The sequence below is a fragment of the Oryzias latipes genome, chromosome 2 (genome assembly GCF_002234675.1).
Source record: "Oryzias latipes chromosome 2, ASM223467v1".
Classification (NCBI taxonomy): domain Eukaryota; kingdom Metazoa; phylum Chordata; class Actinopteri; order Beloniformes; family Adrianichthyidae; genus Oryzias; species Oryzias latipes.
Genome location: NC_019860.2, coordinates 7,725,106 through 7,745,376, shown reverse-complemented (window position 1 = coordinate 7,745,376; position 20,271 = coordinate 7,725,106). Strand labels below are relative to the sequence as shown.

The 20,271-nt window shown below is 43.5% G+C and overlaps 2 protein-coding genes across 9 annotated transcripts in view; both read left to right on the top strand.

Annotated features, from left to right (window-relative positions):
* LOC110014374 (gastrula zinc finger protein XlCGF57.1) overlaps positions 1-20,271 on the top strand; it is a 526,943-nt gene that overhangs the window by 278,115 nt on the left and 228,557 nt on the right. The window lies entirely within an intron of this gene.
* The window catches only part of LOC110014287 (NACHT, LRR and PYD domains-containing protein 12), a 69,567-nt gene that overhangs the window by 30,182 nt on the left and 19,114 nt on the right, over positions 1-20,271 (top strand). For 6 of the 8 annotated variants that reach the window (XM_023962024.1, XM_023962020.1, XM_023962048.1 and 3 more), the window contains exon 4: positions 18,968-19,087. In XM_023962024.1, the coding sequence (XP_023817792.1) occupies positions 18,968-19,087 (120 nt within the window). Of the gene's footprint in view, positions 1-641; positions 819-1,144; positions 1,319-1,634; positions 1,756-16,749; positions 17,073-17,154; positions 17,254-17,394; positions 17,500-18,967; positions 19,088-20,271 lie in introns of those variants that run through there. The other 2 variants (XM_023962028.1, XM_023962039.1) reach the window with 2 other exon arrangements.

The window sequence follows — 20,271 nt, the reverse complement described above, 5'->3', positions numbered from 1 at the left end:
AGGTATTTTTGACATTTCTTCTTTACAAAACATCTCCAGTTCAGTCATGTTTGATGGTGCCCGAGCATGGACAGCCCGCTTTAAATGGCACCACAAATTTTCAATAATATGCATGTCTGGGGACAGAGATGGCCATTCCAAAACATTGTAATTGTTCCTCTGTATGAATGCCTTAGCCAAATTTGAGCTGTGTTTAGGGTCAATTCAATTCAAACTAATTATATAGCCCAATATTTACAATACTGGGCTTCATGCCGGTGATTGTGTAATAAACATAAATCATAAAGAAGATGAAATCATAGATTTCAATAGCTGATTGCTAAACTAAACTAAACATACTAAGGTACAATGGGCATCCCTGCCCCTAGACCCTCCTTTGTGGTAAGGAAAACCCCTAAATAACGGATTCAGGAAAAAAAGAACAAACCATAGGGGTGTCCACATGAAGGAAGGATCCTCTCCCAGGATTGACAGGTGATGTACCAGAACTCTAACTTATCTAAGCTTATCTAACTCCACAACTACATACTGTATTTAAATAGTCCAGCTGATGAGCGTCATCCAGATGTGTGGGGGGACAACTGTGAAGGATAAAAAACATGAACTTTGTCTTTAAACTCAACTCTTTGTTCTGGATTCAGGTTGAGGTTCTGCAGTTTCTCAAAGATCAGCTGTGCTGCTCTGGTCTCAGCTCTAAAGTCCAACCCGTCCAATCTGACTGAACTGGATCTGAGCTGGAACAGGAACCTGCAGGATTCAGGAGTTCTTCATCTGTGTGGTTTTCTGGAGAGTCCAGACTGCAGACTGCAGACTCTGAGGTCAGACTCCATGTTTCAGTTGTGTTCAGATCAATATGATGACAAAGTTGTGTTGACCCACAGTGAGCAGAAATGTCCAGATTCTGATCTGCAGCAGCATCTTCCTGCAGCTGCTTGTTCTCCTCAAAGATCTGCAGAAGAACTTCTTCTTTTCTTCCTGCAGCTACTTCTTTCAAAGCTGTCTGCTGACATTTGTGCTCCACAAAGTTCTGCTTGCAGCCATCAGCTCTTCTTTGTGCTCTTAAAGCAAGTGCAGAGGAAGCAGCTGTTTTTCATCTGAAAGATGAAAACATGAACTTTGTCTTTAAACTTTGTTCTGGATTCAGGTTGATGAACTGCAGTTTGTCAAAGATCAGCTGTGCTGCTCTGGTCTCAGCTCTGAAGTCCAACCCGTCCCACCTTACAAAACTGGACTTGAGGAGAAACAACCTTCAGTGTTCAGATGTTCAGCAGCTCCAGGATCTGGTGGAGAGTCCAAACTCCAAACTGCAGACTCTGAGGTCAGTACAGGGTTGGAGTCAGTCCAGCTGCTTCCAGATGTTTGGTCCTGAAATTTGTCTGAGAGCAAAGATGCAGAGTTTCCTGTGAAGCTGCAGCTTCTCAGTGAAGCTCTGAGGAGAATGATGACAGGCTTCAGGACAACAGTCAGCCAATCAGAGCAGCAGAAGCTCCAACAGGTGAAGATGACAGGAAGCTGCTGCTCTGAACAGGACTGAAGCTCCTGCTGCTCTTTCTGCTGCTGTGCTGCATCACTGACTGACAGACCAGGATCAGGAGACACTCCTTTACCTCTGTCTCTCTACTTTCTCTTTGCAGGTGGGGCTTGTGGTTCTGATGTTCCTCCTGGAGGAGCAGAGAGGAGCAGCAGCAGCAGCTGGTCTGCAGAGATGTTGTGACTGGACGGTGTTCCTGGGAGGTGGAGAGCAGAGTGATGGAGGAATCAGAGGAAGTGGAGATGAGTGTCAGAGCTGCAGCAGGAACTGATCTGAGATCAGCTCCACTGTCTCTCTCAGCATCAAGTGGACAGTTATTGTGCTGCAGCTCCCCCGGTGGACTGATAGAGAACTGCACTTCCTCTTCTCATTCTTACTTGGAGTGTTGATCTGAAACATGGGTTGGATTCAGATGTTCAGCAGCTCCAGGATCTGGAGAAAAACAGACCTGCAGACAAACAGATTCTTTTCTAGATCATCACTTTCTTCTTTGATCTACATTTAATGAACAGATGTGAGTTTGGGATGGACCAATCAAGGATTGAGGGAATCATTGACCAGACAGAACATTTCTGGATGACATACAGCGGGGACAATAAGTATTGAACACGTCAACATTTCTCTCAAAAAACATATTTCTAATCGAGCTATTGACAGGAAATTTTCACCAGATGTCGGCATCAACCCAAGTAATGCACACATAGAAAGAAATCCAAACATTTATTCTCTGTGTTTGTCAACTCTCATTGACAAACAAACACAGAGTTTCATTCAGAAACCTCCAACATGGTCATGTGACCAGGGGCCTGTTTCAGAAAGGAGGTTAAGTGTAAACCCTGAGTGCATTAACCCTGAAATCAGGGAAACCCTGGGTTTTCCGTTTCAGAATGGGAGGTTTGTTAAACCAGAGAAAGCAGAGTAAGTCAAACCCGTTTCTGAAAGAGAGGTAACTTTTACTCGGAGTCAGTATCCATGGTTACTTATGCTGTGAACCAAACCTGGTCGGGAGCAGGTTTTATTCTCCAAACTCAAAGTTTCTGCCGGTCCCCTCCCCTTTTTAAAGACGAAGCGGTATTTTTCGCTTTAACCTTCATTGCCCAAATTTCCGTCACACAGAGACGGTATAAGTGACAAGAATGGCTTGTTCTTTTTTGGAGGACCCAATAGACGAGGAGGCTGCATTAATTCGTAGAGAATTATATTTACCTCGTACGAGGATTTTGATATGACTCGATTTTTTGTCATTGCTCCATACGTTTTTGTTTGAGCGTTACCGTTTTTCGTTGCAGTCAATTACATATATACAATGAAAACAACCTTAGATATGTATTGCTATGTAGATGTTTCATATGTCAAATATTGTCAACATAGCCTACATCCATGACATGCTCCCCATGGACCTGATTGAATTATGTTTTTATACTTCATTTTTAGCTGCTGCCATGTTCTTTTAATTCCTGCAGGATTGCATCTACATGAAAATGAAATCAGGGACATTGAATTAGATTAATGTAACAATTACTTTTTGGAAACACAATTTGCTAGTACTGCTTACTTTCTTAATCCCATATAAACCTATACCACTTGATCAATAAAAGGGTAGTGTTGCAGCGTGTGTGTGCTGAGCGGGGTGCGATCCACGAGAGAGAAGGGGAGGGGCGAGTGCAGGTGCAGATGGGGGGGGGGGGGGGGGGGGGTACGGAGCGGAGGTGTGTGCGTGGTATATATTGTGTGTTCGGAGGACGGAGCACTTAGTTAAATAAAGAGAAGGTGCCATTCCCAGAATAACTGTCTGGAGTCATTCTTAATCCGCTCTGGAGGTTGAGGGTTTCCAACGGGAAGTGAACCCCGGAGGAGAATTCCCTTCGGCCCTGGAGGAAATCTCCCCTGCGCTTCTGACCACGGTCGGTCGGAAAGACGAGAGAAAAGAAAGGAGAAGTCTTCGCGCAGCGAAAGGTCCAACAGTAGACAAAAGTTCACTTTTAAAAACACAATTGCATGTATTAATATTAAACTGACCAACGTTTGCAAGAGGGGGAGGTTAACAAAAAAGTCATCTAAACATTATCAACATTAAATGCATTTTCCCCCAGATTGGTTCTGTACACTATGCAGCATTTCATGCAATAACACCAGGAATAACACTTCAAAAGTACACCTTAATATCGCCATTTTTATTTCACACCGTTACGCTATTTAGAAAGTTATTACAGCCAATATTTTATAACAATGATTTAAATGCAAACTTAAGCATTAACTTGAGCAGCTATGTTTTCCACGCTAACTGTCTCTGTTTTGCAGATGCAGCGGTGTTGCTTTTCTTCCAGAATATGTGCTCATATTCACTGTAACTCTGCAGCAGCACGTCAAGTTCAGCTGGAGAAAAATATGCAGACCTCTTTTTTTCACGGTTGCCATGGTGACTCGTGATATCTGCGCTCTATTGATAATGGCTTCTTATAGTCGCGGTGCGCACGCTTACCTCTGAATCAGTCCACTCAGAGTTGATTGACCTAACTCGGATCAGCTTCTCTGAAACAGAAAACTCAGAGTTGTTAATCTCCCGATTGACCAACTCAGAGTTCAAGTTCAACCTCAGAGTTGGTTGAACCTCCTTTCTGAAACAGGCCCCTGATGATTCCAGGGAAGCACAACATCAATAATTACCAGCAACATATTTGTATGAAAATACTGTTACTCTATTAAACATATTTTATATACTGTATATTTATCCACAGTATTTGTTTATTACCTCATACTATTTTTCACAAACAAATAAGTCTTCATTATAACGTCATACATCCAGTTTTGTGAGGACAGCATCATCCCAACAAAAACCAGGGTCACTTATAACAATGATAAACCCTGGTTCACACCCAGACTGAGACAGCTGAGGAAGGAGAAAGAAGCAGCCCACAGAGCGGAAGACAAAGAGAGCTATAAGGCCGCTAAGTACCAGTTCTCAAAAGAGGTGGAACAGGCGAGAGCTCGGTACAATAAACGCCTAGAAGACCAATTCTCTGTCAACGACGTCACCTCTGTTTGGAGAGGGCTTAGGCAAATCACCAACTACAAGCCCAGAGCCCAACATGCTGCTGACGACCTACAACTGGCTGAGAGGCTTAACACCTTTTATGCCAGGTTTGAGGTCCCACAACCCTCCTCCTCCCCCCTCACTGAACAGGTTTCCTCAACAACTTTGGTGCCACTTTCCTCCCCCACCACTATCACTGAGGACAGTATGACCCCCCCAGACCACCTCTCCCCCACCACTGTCCTCTCAGTGACAGAAGAGGAGGTGTATAAGCTTTTCCGGAAGCAAAACCCACGGAAGGCTCCGGGCCTGGACGGCATCTCCCCTGCCACCCTGAAACACTGCGCAGGCGAACTGGCAGCGGTCTTCACAGGCATTTTCAACACCTCCCTGGAGTCCTACCACGTCCCGGCCTGCTTCAAACTGTCCACCATCGTCCCTGTCCCCAAGAAGCCCCGCATAACTGGCCTCAATGACTACAGGCCTGTGGCACTCACGTCTATAGTCATGAAGTCATTCGAGCGTCTGGTCCTCCCCCACCTCAAATCCTTCACCTCCCCCCTCCTGGACCCTCTGCAGTTCGCCTACAGAGCCAATAGGTCTGTAGACGATGCCATCAACCTGGCCCTACACTTCATCCTGCAGCACCTGGACTCCCCGGGAACCTATGCTAGGATCCTGTTCGTGGACTTCAGCTCTGCGTTCAATACCATCCTCCCCTCTCTGCTCCAGGAAAAGCTCCTCCAGCTCAACGTGCCTGACTCCACCTGCAGGTGGATCACTGACTTCCTAATAGACCGGAGGCAGTGTGTGTGGCTGGGGAAGAATGTCTCCACCACCCAATGCATCAGCACAGGAACTCCACAGGGCTGTGTACTTTCCCCTCTGCTCTTCTCCCTGTACACTAACTGCTGCACCTCCAGCCATGACTCTGTCAAACTGATCAAGTTTGCAGATGACACCACCCTCATCGGACTCATCTCTAATGATGATGAGTCTGCCTACAGGAGGGAGGTGGACCGGCTGGTGTCGTGGTGCAGCATCAACAACCTGGAGCAGAACACCCAGAAGACAGTGGAGATGATACTGGACTTCAGGAAAGTCACAGCCCCCTCAACCCCTCTCACCCTGTCAGACTCTCCCATCACCCTAGTGGACTCTGTGCGTTTCCTCGGCACCACCATCACGCAGGACCTCAAGTGGGAGCCATCCATCTGCTCTCTCCTCAAAAAGACCCAGCAGAGGATGTATTTCCTGCGGCAGTTGAAGAAAGCCCGGCTGCCGGCCCAGATGATGGTGCAGTTCTACACGGCCATCATTGAGTCCATCCTCACCTCGTCCATCACCGTGTGGTACACTAGTGCCACAACCAGAGACATTAACAGGCTACAGCGTATTGTGCGCTCAGCAGAGAAGGTGATCGGCTGCAGCCTCCCATCTGTCCAGGAACTATATTTCTCCAGAACCCGGGGACGTGCAGGCCGGATAGCTGACGACCCTTCCCACCCTGGACATTCCCTACTGAAACTACTCCCTTCAGGCAGGAGGCTAAGGTCCATCAGGACCAGAACCTCCAGACACAAGAACAGTTTCTTTCCCTCTGCAGTCAGACTCTTAAACGCCCTGTAACCCCCCCCCCCCCCCCCAAATTTCACTTCAATGTCCAATCAGACACCAGCCCACTACCTGCACCTTGAACATTCTCAGTTTGCACTGTTTTGTCACTCCTTGCACTACTGACTCTATATTTATATTTTTGTTCTGTCCATTGCGTAAAATTTTTTGTTGTTTACTGTTCTTCTGTTTTATGTTGCACATTTGCACCGAAACAAATTCCTACTCTGTGTAGCTACACAGAATATGGCAATAAAAACCTCTTGAATCTTGAATCTTGAATTATAAGCCCTTCAAACCTCTTATTAATGAACCTATTAGAGCATTTTTGTAGCTCCAACATTACAGTCATCCTTGCAAGGAAAAAAAACACCAAAATAAATAATTAGTTTATTATCAGATAATGTTAAATTTAATATTAAATAATTTTAGACATCACAACTCTAAAACCTACACAAATCTAAAAAGACACTGTTCCAATGAAACAAGTATCATTGATCTTTTTATATAAACTGGATGTAATATAATATTTATCACACAGTTAAGGCAGAAAGATTATGTAAAAGTTTTTTTTATTGAACAAGTTTTTGTGGAAGAAAATCTTCAAGTCCCGACTGTGTGCCATAACTGCAGATGCCAGGAACACGTGCCAAACATGATCCCATGAGTGTTCATTGACGTGTCCTTATCAGACACTACTGTGTGTTTGTTTCAGTCACCAGTGGAATCAACACTTTCCTTCTCTAGAACCAGAAGAAAAAACTGGAAGAACAAAGTTTCAAGTTGACTTCTTGTCACATTGCACAAGGCAGAAAAAAGGCGAGAGTTCAACCATCAGGTTTAAGCAAAGTTCACCTTTAAACTGTGTCAAAGTCAAATTAAGAAATAGAATACAAATGGTAAATGGCGTATACTTATATAGCACTTTCTACCTTCTTTTGAAGGCCCAAAGTGCTTTACAGTCACAGTCCCATTCACCCAGTCACACACACATTCACACACTGAATCAGTGTTCATGCTCTACACACTCCACTTCATAACAGTTATTGACCTTTGACCTGACCAGTGGAGGTTGTTGGACAATGATTGTCCAGATTGAAGTGGAGCTGCTGGTCCATCACAGTATTTCAGACAAATGGATCAGAGGAAAAACGTTGCTGTTGATGCTTGGATCCAGACTCAGAGACACTGTGAGGATTGTTTCTGCAGGAGCCTTTAGAGTAACATGAACAAACAGATAAACCTATTTACCAAGAGTTGATTGACACACACACAAAAAAAAAAAAACACAAACTGTGCATTGTAATAAGTCGTGTTATTTCCTATTACATGAAACAGTCTCTTTTAGGTTTCTGATAACAGGGGGGAAACTAACACAAAAAGAAAAGGGCTGCGCGTCCAACGTTGAAGATCGATCTACTCTGACTGAGATCAATTTCCAAACTTTAATTCATTTCCGTTTTGATCAGTCAGGAATCAATAAGTAAAAACCTTTAACACACACAATCCTTCCTCTTTCAGCTTCTCCCATCAGAGGTCGCCACAGCGAACAAGTTGCATGGTAAACTTGGCAATGTTTCATGCCGGATGCCCTTCCTGACGCAACCTTCTCAAGCCGGGCTTTGGACTGGCACAGAGGTGGAGAGGGGAACAGGGAGCAGCCCGGAATCGAACCCTGGTTTCATGGACGGAAGCTGCCGCAAACCAGCACGAGCCAAACCGGCTCCCTTTTAACACACACAATAACAGTAATAAATATTTACAAATTCAAATTCCACATACACAACAAAATATTTGTGTAATTTAAAGTGCCTCAGTTAATTATCAACCTCACTCATTTACTTTAATTACATTCTTATTTAAATTCATGCATCAAGTCCAAATTCATTCAATAATTGCTTTAAAATCAAATTATTTAGCGAATAATCACATTCAAAAATAAACTTCCCACTATAAATTGACAAAAGTTACAAAACACACCCACAGAATAAACAAAGTCCTTAATACTAAAAATTCCGACATGCACCTGAAGTACACACAAACACTTGCGAAGTTCACTCTGTTCCCACAACACACACCAAACAAACAAGGAAACAAGTGATCGCGCTATTCTAGCGCTCGGATAAAGTTTCTTCTTATCGGCTGCCTCTTCCACAGATTAACATGGACGACTCAATTGCACACAAGTAAGCAAACAAACTCTACACACAGACTGACAAGGCTCGTGTCTCGCCGGTGCTTTTGCCTGAATGAAGTGTGTGCATCGCCATTGAATGAATGACGCAGCACGCTCAGCTGTTCAGTTCCACGTCACGTGACTCAGTCAGACGCTCGGCCCAACCAACACACACATAAGGGGGCGGAGCTCTGCTCATGTGTTCCTGAATCAGGAAATGAGGAAGTTGAGAGTTTTCCTCCGTGTCAGAGTAGACAGAGCAGGACTTTCTTCTTCTTCACGGTGAGTCTTTGTGTTTTCTGTTGTCTTCTCCACTCATGATGAAGGCTCTCATCTGTGAGGAAGAGAAGCAGCAGAGGAAGAGCTCAGACGGAAGTTTGTCTTTAAGTTGTTCTTCTGTTCAAAAAGAAAATAGTTCTTCCAAAAACCAGCAGCGTAAGGTCACTGCAGGTCACCTAAGAGGGAAAAAGACATGAGGAGCGTGAGTGGTGTTTGTGTGTGTATGCGTGCTGGCGCGTGTGTGTGTGTTGGGGTGGGGGGAGGTTTGACAAGGATGTTCAGAGCTGAACAGTCTGAGTGACAGAGGGGATGATGCACATACAGTTGACAGTTGATTTCTGACAGTGAAGCGTGGAGATTCTGTTACCCTAACAATAATATAATAAAGAACCCACCTGGTCAGCAGCCTCCACGGCTCCCAGGAACGTTAGCTTTCCCAAAGCCATCTGCACAGAAAAAATCAGAACACAAACTACAAAGGACCCCACCACCACCATGAGTGCCTGGCACCCTGCTCCACAACCTGACCTCTGCTCCTTGGAACTTTAAGTGAGGCCTTTTATGGCACACATTATCAACTAACAGTGATTCTAAAACAATTTTATGAGCTTTATGTTCTTCATTCCCTCTCTTTCTACTGGGTCAGCAAATATGTTTAAATCCCAGACCAACCCCTAGAAGATATAATGCATTGTCTAACACAAAAATGTATAAAAAATAGGAAGAAAAAAAATGTAATAATGAGGAAACCTTCAGGAGCCAGGACTAGACCTTTCCATGTGCAGGACACACAGCCTCGTGGTACAGAACATCCCGGAACTTTAAACCATCATTCATTTATTAACTTGACTCTGCAACTTGAGTAATAACAGTATATTTAAAAGTATCAAAAAGTAAATGTAAAAGTAAAGCAGATTATATGATAAACAGAGACAAAGTATAGCACACATTGATCTCACAGCAGAGTGGTCCCCTCTAGTTCCTCATCTTTCTGGTCGGGTTGGCTCTGACCTGACGAGGAGTTGACAGATACAGGGAACACAACAACATCCACAAACAATCAAAATAGATGCACAGATAATAATGGCACTCAGGGAAAAAGAGGCCGTCTTGTATCGTCCAAACACATCATTCATCCAGTCGTCCGAGAAGGAGGTGTTTACTCCCGAATGTTTCTTCATCTAGTTATTCAAGCTCCTAAGGCCATCTAAGGCTTTTGTGAGACGTCTGTCTTTGGCAGTAGATCACAGAGATCACTAATCTTCTTCCTCTTTCGGCTTCTCCCATCAGGGGTCGCCACAGCGAACAAGTCGCATGGTAAACTTGGCAATGTTTTACGCCGGATGCCCTTCCTGACGCAACCTTCTCAAACCGGGCTTGGGACCGGCACAGAGGTAGAGAAGGGAACAGGGAGCAGCCCGGAGTTGAACCCTGGTTTCACGGACGGAGCTGTACAACATCAACAGGACGGTCAAACTGAAACACGTAACGTTATTGGAACTTGGAACTTTAAGTGAGGCCTTTTATGGCATGCATTATCTACTAACAGTGATTCTAAAACAGTTCTATGAGTTTTATGTTCTTCAACGGAAACAACACAAATAGACAATAATACCACACTAAAGCTGTCAGAGATGCGCTGAAGGACAAACTCTGAGTTCTGCTGGATCCTTGTTCTTCAAAAAACAGTTGTTGTCTCTGCTCCACCCTTCCTCTCAGCTCAGATTCAAATGACATTCAAATGTCTTAGAGGCTGTGGAAGCTCCTCAGTGGTTTGATCTCTGCTGAAGAAGGTTGTGAGGCTCTCAGGTCCTCAGTGCTGAACAACTGCATGTTTCCAATCCCCTCAGTACTGAGATCTCCTTCATTTCTGAACTTCTGACATGATTCTGATGGAACAAAGCTGTGAGCTCGTCTCTGATTGGTTCTTCCTCAAACATCATTTCTTCATCATCTGTTCTGTAGTTTCAATCAAATCACCTTCAAAGGGTCTCCTTACAAAGCAGAAGATCACATGACCTCACCTTTCTCCAGCTCTTCTACAGTCACTAAGATCAACAGCCTGTCAATCAGCTTGAAGCTCCGCCCCTCCTCTCACCTGCTGCCAGGTTTCCTGTTGATCCTGTTCTTTGTCTTTAGCTCAGGAAATATCTGATTCTCGGCTTCTTTCTGTTTGGAGATTCTTCTCAGGTCTGCTCCCAGAGCTCTTTATCAAATCACTGAATCCAGAGTAGAGGTAAGATCTTAAGCCCGAGTCAGAACTAAATGACAATCATTACGTTCGGGTCGGTTCGGGCTTCTCTCTCGCTGACTTTTTTAATAATATATATATAATAATATATATATATAAAAAAAAAACCTCCCCTCTCACCCTCCGCGGGTGGTATCTCCTCCAAACTCGGGTCCTCTACCAGAGGCCTGGGAGCTTGAGGGTCCTGCGCAGTATCTTAGCTGTTCCCAGCACTGCGCTTTTCTGGATTGAGAGGTCTGAGGTCTTTCCAGGTATCTGTTATAGCCACTCCTCCAGCTTGGGGGTTACTGCCCCGAATGCTCCAATTACCACAGGCACCACTGTCACCTTCACTTTCCATGCTTTCTCCAGTTCTTCTCTGAGTCCCTGGTATTTCTCCAGTTTCTCATGTTCCTTCTTCCTGATGTTCCCATCGCTTGGCACTGCCACATCCACCACAACGGCTTTCCTCTGTTCTTTATCCACCACTACAATGTCTGGTTGGTTCGCCATTACCATCCTATCAGTCTGGATCTGGAAGTCCCACAGGATCTTTGCCCTCTCATTCTCTACCACCTTGGATGGTGTTTCCCATTTTGACTTTGGGGTTTCCAGTCCATATTCTGCACACATGTTCCTGTATATTATTCCAGCCACTTGATTGTGGCGCTCCATGTATGCTTTCCCTGCCAGCATCTTACACCCTGCAGTTATGTGCTGAATTGTTTCAGGCGCCTCTTTGCACAGCCTACAGCTTGGGTCTTGTCTGGTGTGGTAGAGCTGAGCTTCTATGGCTCTGGTGCTCAGGGCTTGTTCCTGAGCTGCCAGGATGAGCGCTTCAGTGCTGTCCTGTAGGCCAGCCCTTTCTAGCCATTGGTAGGACTTCTTGATATCAGCCACTTCAGTTATGGTCCGGTGGTACATCCCATGCAGGGGTTTGACCTCCCATGAGGATCTGTCCTCCAGCACTGTATCCTCTGTTCTCCATTGCCTGAGACATTCACTGAGCACACTGTCAGTTGGGGCCTTGAGCTTGATGTACTCATGCATCTTGGATGTTTCATCCTGGATAGTGGCTTCTACGCTCACTAATCCTCGGCCTTCTTCCTTGCGGCTAGCATACAGTCTCAGGGTGCTGGATTTGGGATGGAACCCTCCATGCATGGTGAGAATCTTTTGTGTTTTAACATCTTTGTTCTGTATCTCTTCCTTTGGCCATCTTATTATTCCTGCAGGGTATCTGATAACTGGCAGTGCGTAGCTGTCAATTGCCCGGGTCTTATTTTTGCCATTGAGCTGGCTTCTCAGGACTTGCCTTTCTCATTGGAGGTATTTAGCTGTTGCAGCTTTCCTTGTTGCCTGCTCCAGGTTGCCTTTTGCCTGTGGAATTCCAAGGTACTTGTAACTGTCCTCGATGTCTGCTATTGTTCCTTCTGGGAGTGAGACCCCTTCTGTGTGGACTACCTTGCCTCTCTTTGTCACCATCCGGCTGCATTTCTCGAGCCCGAATGACATCCCAATGTCAGGACTGTAGATCCTGGTGGTGTGGATCAGGGAGTCAATGTCACGCTCGCTCTTAGCATATAGCTTGATGTCATCCATGTAGAGGAGGTGACTGATGTTGGCCCCATTTCTGAGTCTGTATCCAGTCAGTCTTGTTGATTATTTGGCTGAGGTGGTTCAGACCTATGTAGAACCGCAGTGGGGACAGAGCATCACCTTGGTATATCCCACATTTGATGGACACTTGTGCAAGTGGCTTCCCATTGGCTTCAAGGGTGGTTTTCCACAGCTTCATCGAGTTTCCTATGAAGGCTCTTAGAGTCCTGTTGATGTTATACAGCTCCAAGCATTCAGTGATCCACGTGTGTGGCATTGAGTCATAGGCCTTCTTGTAATCAATCCAGGCTGTGCACAGGTTGGTGTGTCGTGACTTACATTCTTGAGCGACTGTTCTGTCGACCAGGAGTTGATGTCTGGCTCCTCTGGAGTCTCTACCAATGCCCTTCTGTGTGTTACTCATGAATTGATCCATGTGCCTATTTATCTTGGTTGCAATGATGCCTGACATGAGCTTCCATGTTGTGGAGAGACAGATTATTGGCCGGTAGTTGGATGGGACTGCACCCTTTGAAGGATCCTTCTGGATCAGGATTGTTCTCCCTTCCGTTAGCCATTCGGGGTGAGTCCCATCTCTTAGCAGCTGGTTCATTTGTGCTGCCAGGCGCTCGTGGAGTGCGGTAAGCTTCTTTAGCTAGTAGGCATGTATCATGTCAGGGCCCGGTGCTGTCCAGTTCTTCATACCTGAGACTCTTTCTTGGATGTCTGCCACTGTGATGGTTACTGGATGCTGATTCTGTTTATATATGTGGAGAGTTGAACAGTCGCATAGGATGCTTAAAAGATTTTGTGGATGAGGATGATATTCCCTCAAGAGTTGTCTTAGACACGGTATTAAATAATCATGGACACGTTTTTGTTGAATTTCTTAAAGACTCTAAATGTTGTGTTTTGAATAGGAGGGTAAATCCACAGAATGATGGCTTCACCTCTATATCCTTTAAGGGTAAAGCTGTGGTGGACTATATTGTCACCCCGCACACTGGTTTAAATGAGTGTGTTGAATTTAAAGTTCTCACCCCTTTGGAGCTGGTAAAAAGCACAAGTCTTATCTGATGACAGAAGTCAATTCCCTGATCATTTAGTGCTCTATTTGCGTCTTAAAACCATTGAAACAAATTTTTCAAATGATATGCAAGTTAGTTTATAAAATAAAAAGCCAATCGGAAAACTGCCTGTTAATTTTCTGGAGTCAGAAGTCTGTTGTGAGTCCCTAAGTGAAATTGGTCTTCAGCTGAGGGAAGGTAGACAAACACAGGAAAATCTGAACCATTGTTATGGTTGGATTTGTAATGCTTTATATAAAGAAATGGATAAAAAATAGACCAAAACAGAACTAAAAAAGCAATAAAGGAATATGTAAAAGAAAACAACCTTACTGGAGCAATGAATTGCAGAGTCTATGGGAAAAATTGTGTTTATCAGAGAAAAAGTATTTCAAAGGCAAAGAAATGGTCCTGAAAAAGAGAGCTTCTTTCTGGGTTTAAAAACTGTCAGAGTCATTTTGATAAGAAGTTAAGATTATTTAAAAGATGACCAAACTGGTCGTTTGATGACCAGTTTTTCTGAATATGTGCAAATCCAAAAAACTGCTTGAAGACAGTAGTATAAAAAACTTCTCTGAACTCCCGAAACAAAACGAATCAAGATATTACAATTGAGGAAGTTCTAAAAGTCATTGAGAAAACTAAACTTCATAAAGCTGCTGGTGTGGATGAACTATCAAACGAGTTCTTAGGTGTCCTAAATTGTTAAATACTTTACATTGTCTCTTTAGATTCTGTTTTAAGAATGGCTTTATACCATCAATTTGATAAAAATCGATCATCAAGCCGATTCCAAAATCCCCTCAAGCAGACCCAAGAGTCCCTCTGAATTATAGAGGCATTAGTCTTCTGAGTACCGTGTATAAGGTGTTCTCTAGTATTTTATATAATAGGTTATCTGAATACCTAGAAACAAACGAAGTCCTTGTAGAGGAGCAGAATGGATTCAGGGGAAATAGAGCATGTATTAACAATATTTACGTTTTGTCCTCTGTTGTGAGAGCTAGACTGCAAGAAAGTAGAAGTACATTTGTTTGTTTTGTGGATTTGAAAAAGCATTTGACTTGATAAATAGAGATCTCCTTGAATAGAAATTACTTATGTATGGTATTAATGATAAATTTTATAAAGCAATTAAAGCTCTGTACAAGGCTCCATTAGCCTGTGTGCAGGTGAATGACCTAAAAACAGGATGGTTTTCTACACCATTTGGAGTCAAACAAGGAGATGTTCTTTCCCCAACTCTTTTTGCTATCTATGTTAACGATTTAGCTCAAGAAATTAAGAAAACTAACTTAGGTATTGAAATCAATAATTGGAATTTGAGCATATTACTTTATGCTGATGATATTGTTTTGATAGTTGATGAGGAAATAAAATGACAAGGAATGTTAAATACAATGAATGACTGGTGTAACAAAAAGAGACTCACTATCAAGGGTGATAAAACACAAATAGTTTGTTTTAGAAAGCCTTTTGTACCTCAAAGTAATTTTCTGTTTTATGTTGGTAAAAATACTCTTATGTATACTGATACTTCTTAAAATCTTGGTTTTTCTTTTTCATACAAATATGATGTTCACAGAAGGAAAGCAGCTGTTATCAGATTCTGCTGGGAGGGCACTTGGTGCTGTGATGAATCAGATGAAGGTCTGTCTGGAGTTGAGTTTTGACACGTTTAGTAAATTGTATGATGCCATGGTGGGATCTGTGTTATTTTATGCTGCTGGAGTCTGGGGTTATGAAGACACTTCTGAGTGTGTGAAGGTCCAGAACAGAGCAATTAAATACTTCCTGGTGTACACAGGTTCACCACAAAAGCTGCCATAGAGGGGACAAACAAACAAAGAGCAGAAGTCCTCAGATTATGGAACCGGCTGGTGACTTTACCTGCAGAGAGACTTGCACATAACATATTTGACTGGGATAGAGCTCATATTTGTCCCTGGTGTAGTGATGTATTCAACATTCTGTTCTCTGTGAACCTACAATCATTATTATTTAACTGTTTGAAATGTAAGATAGATAATGTTAAGGAAACTTTAGTTGGTTATTATGAAAAAGACTGGAAAATGAAACTGCTTCAAAAACCAAAATTACAAACTTATTTGCAAATTAAGGACAGATTTTCTGCTGAGCCATATGTTATGTACAACTTAAAAAGAGGACAAGTATCCTCATGTGCTCAACTTAGAGCAGGAGTGCTCCCCCTACCGGTGGAAGTAGGGAACTTTTAAGGTGTTCCTGAGGAGGAAAGACTGTGAGGTCTGTGAGCTGCAAGTAGTGGAGGATGAATTTCATTTTTTGATTTATTGTCCTTTGTACGAAAAACACAGACTTTGTATGTATGAGGTAATAGAAAAGAAATGTCCTGATTTGTTTTGGTTACCTGAAGATAAAATTTTACGCTGGATTTTTGAAAATGAAATGTTTTGTTTGGAAAATTTTGTGTCAAAGGCACGGACAATAAGAATGGACACTTTGTATTCTGTGAGACTCTGACTAGGAGGGTTATTGGATTTTTGTGATGGGCATGTTTCTATATGTTTTATGTATTTTGTTTTTCAGTGTCACATAAGCCCGTGTGGGCTGGGCACATTAGTGCATGACACTTAAATAAATCAAATCAATCAATCTAAATGAAGAGGGTTTCCTCTGCAGGTGAAGATGGAAAGTGTGTGTTAGCTGATGTGAATCCAGCAGCATGAATCAGTGTGAGGACACACAGGAGGGAGTCCCTCCCTCTAAAAGCAGAGATGGTAACCATGACAACCAGAGCAAAGCTCAGAGGTGAGATGAACATCTCTAACTGTCCATGATCTTCTACAGTCACTGACATCAACAATCTGTCAATCAGCCTGAAGCTCTGCCCTTCCTCTCACCTGCTGCCAGGTGGTGTCAGGTTTTCTGTTGATCCTGTTCTGTCTTTAGATCAGGAAATATCTGATTCTCAGCTTCTTTCTGTTTGGAGATTCTCAGTTCTGCTCCCAGAACTCTTCATCAAGCGCTGAATCCAGAGCTGATCAGCCTGAAGCTCTCTGCTCGTTTCTGCATCTCAGTCAGAGGAAGAATTCATGTCTTTCTTTCTTTTCTCCTCATTCTTTGATTTCTTCCTGTTTTTCTTGATGCTTCATGTTTCCTGAAGTGTAGAAACAGGAAGTTTGTTGTTTCTTTGTCAAAGTGACTGAATGGAAATGTTGCTGCTGCAGCTCCATGTCTCCACCTGGTGGAGGAAGAGCAGAAGTGCAGCAGCTGATGGCAGCTTCCTCTGCCTCCCACTGCTGTCTGACTGCAGTCACCTGAACCTGAGAGGAAACACAAGAGAAGAGCCAATCAGTGGAGGAGCAGCTGATCTGTTGGTGAAGGAGGATCAGAGCTGATGATGAGGAGGGTTTCCTCTGCAGGTGAAGGTGGAAGGTGTGTGTGAGCTGATGTGGATCCAGAGAATCCAGCAGCATGGATCAGTGGGAGGACACACAGGAAGGAGCCCCTCCCTCTAAAAGCAGAGGTGGTAACCATGACAACCAGAGAAAAGGTCATAGGTGAGATGAACATCTCCAACTGTCCATGATCTTCTCCATGTCAGAGCTCAGGAATCACACCAACAACCTTCTCTCTTCACAGGAACCAACCTGGATCTGGATCCAGCTGGAGGTCCAACAGGAGTGACATATCAAAGGATTTACCAATAAACTTCAAAGGCATCCATTTAGGAGTGGAGCAGTAAGTATTTTTCAGAGTTAAAGGAGACTGGATTCTAGTTCAGATGATCAACAGTTTTCAAATGATGAACATCTCCAACTGTCCATGATCTTCTCCATGTCAGAGCTCAGCACTCACACAAACAACTTTCATTCTTCACAGGAACCAACCTGGACCTGGATCTGGATCCAGTTGGGGGTCCAACAGGAGTGACATGTCAAAGGATTTACCAATAAACTTCAAGGACATCCATTCAGGACTGAAACAGTGAGTGTTTGTCAGAGTTTTTGGAGGCTGGATTCTAGTTCAGATGATCAACAGTTTTCAGATGAAGGACTTGAGGTCTGGTTCAGTTCTGGATCTCTCTGATCAGACTCACTTGGAGCATCATGTGTGTGATGAGATCTTTTCAGTTGAGTCTTCTGAGAGTCTCTGAGAGACATCAGAGATGTTGGAGAAGAAAACATGTTGACTGCTGACTCTGACTGACAGCAGCTCCAGTCTAATGAGAAGAATCACTGCAGACTCCTAGGATTCAGATTTTCATGCTTTCCAAACATCACATTGTTCTAGTTTGACTTTCTGCTATCAAAATTTCTGCATTTCTACATGGAGAATTGGAATCAGCTTTTCTAGAAAAAAGTCTGGATTGACTGACAGAAAATGCTGAAACCTTTTCCCTCTGTAGCCAGTTAACTAGAATCCACCAGACTCTAGTTAAAGCTAGTTATAAAGGGCCAAAGTTCGTCTCAGAGGAAGTGCTAATGATGACAAGCAACATTAAGATGCAGAAAGTGTATATATGTATTCATATTTGATTTACAACAAAAAATAAACAAGCAAAAAACATAAATCAGTTCACTGCAGTGAATCTGCTGTCCATCCTCCAATAATGTTCATGAATCCAGTCCAAGAAGTTCAGTGTAAGCAGAGTTCATCGGATAATCCATCATATCCACATATGGGGGTGTAGGTGTAGATGCTTCCTACCGCCCAGTCCAATGTTTCCCACTTGCAAAGGCCTGAATTCAGGGCCGAACAGCCTCCATCCTCGGTGGAACCTGGCCTGCACAGAACCAGCAATAACTAACTTCTTTGTAATGGAAGAGGACATTAAAGTAAAACACAAATTCCAGCAAATAAACAACTAAAGTTCAAAAAGAGTACTCCAAATCAAACATAACCAATAAATTCAAACCAATAAAGAGTGAATCAAATCCCAAACATCAGTGACAACACGTCAGCATTTCAAAACCACTGCGTGCACAGAACAACAAAACACACATAACCCGTTCAACAAGACGAACTCAGCTAACGCCAGCATCAGCTGATCTGCCTGGGCACACAACCGAGAGTGTTTATTAAGAATGACTCCCCAATATATACAAAACACTCACCAGTTCCCACGTTACTCATTCACATAGCGCTTCTCATCACCCGCCCGCGTCTCATGCTGGCAGTGACAGCCCCCTTCGTCTGACTTCCGTCAACAAAACTGAGTGCGCATGCTCCTTTATAAAGCCTAGTGCGATAATCGCACAAACTCTCGCGAGAGCTTTATGTCATATGGGCGAAGCTGCAAAGCAGTCAGGGTTACACCTCCAACTGTAAACTGTTGATCCAAACATGTCATGTTATTCCAGACTAAACAGCTCAGTCTGTGTTCATGTCAAAGTCCATCAGCTGTTCATGAAGAAGCAGATCCTCCAACACTCTGATGGTTTTGTGTTTACAGAGGTCAACAGGTCACACAGAGACTCCAGTCTGCAGCCTCCAGCTGTGGATCCATGAAGAGTGACCGGTCCAAATGGAATTCTCCAGAATTCAGAACTGAACCAGGACCTTCAGACTCACAGTAAGAAGCAGTTTCTAGTGAACAAAGCAGAGTTCAGCTCTCAGCAGGAACAACAATGTTCTCATCAAGAACATCAGCTGATCCATCCAGGAAGGTCAACCATCTGCTGTGAGCGCTTTAGGTCTGAGACGAAAGAAAAGAGTTGGACAACTCTTGAGGACACAAAGCTCAGTCTGTGAGCATGAAGCAAACAGCTGAACTTTTCTCTGAGCTCAGTCCAGACATGAGCTCCAAACACAGCTAACGTATCATTTAGACCAGGGGTGTCAAACATACGGCCTGCGGGCCGTTTCCGGCCCGCAAGATGTTTCTATCAGGCCCAGTCATGAAGAGTAAAAATAATAAGGATGTTTAAAAAAGAAAGCACGTTTCTAGTCCATTCCTGTGGCGAGTTATGATTTTTTAAAGACATAACTGAAATGTGCAATTCCGCCACTAGGGGGAGTAATGGAAAAGCAAAACAGGTGAAACAGCACATCTTTGGACGTTCCAAAAGGCAAGGCAAGGCAAGATTTTTTGTATAGCACAATTCGTACACAAAGTAATTCAAGGTGCTTCACAAAACAGAAAAATGCATTAAAATCACAATACATCATAGAAATAATCAACGTAAAATTTACTTTAAAAGAAAAGAAAAAAAAAATTGAAAATTGATTTAAAAATAAAGGAAGGAAAGAAAACAAACGTGCAGATAGGACCTTTCAGTCATATACACGGCTAAACAGAAATGTTTTAAGTCTAGATTTGAACATGAACACAGAAGAGGCCTGTCTTACGACTTCAGGGAGGCTCTTCCAGATTTTAGCTGCAGAATATTGAAACGCTGATTCCCCTTGTTTAGTTCTGACTTTGGGAATCAACTGGAGGCCGGCCCCTGAGGTCCTCAGGGTACGAGATGGTTCATATGGCACTAACATGTCAGAGATGTACTTTGGTGCTCGGCCAAGGAGAGACTTGTACACAAGCAGAGCTGCTTTGAAGTCTATTCTTTGAGGTACAGGGAGCCAGTGCAAAGACCTGAGCACAGGACTAGTGTGATCATACTTCCTGGTTCTGGTCAGGACTCGAGCAGCAGCATTCTGGATGTACTGAAGCTGTTTTACAGCTCGTTTGGAGAGGCCGGTGAGCAGGCCGTTACAGTAGTCTAACCTACTGGAGACAAATGCATGAATAAGTATCTCCAG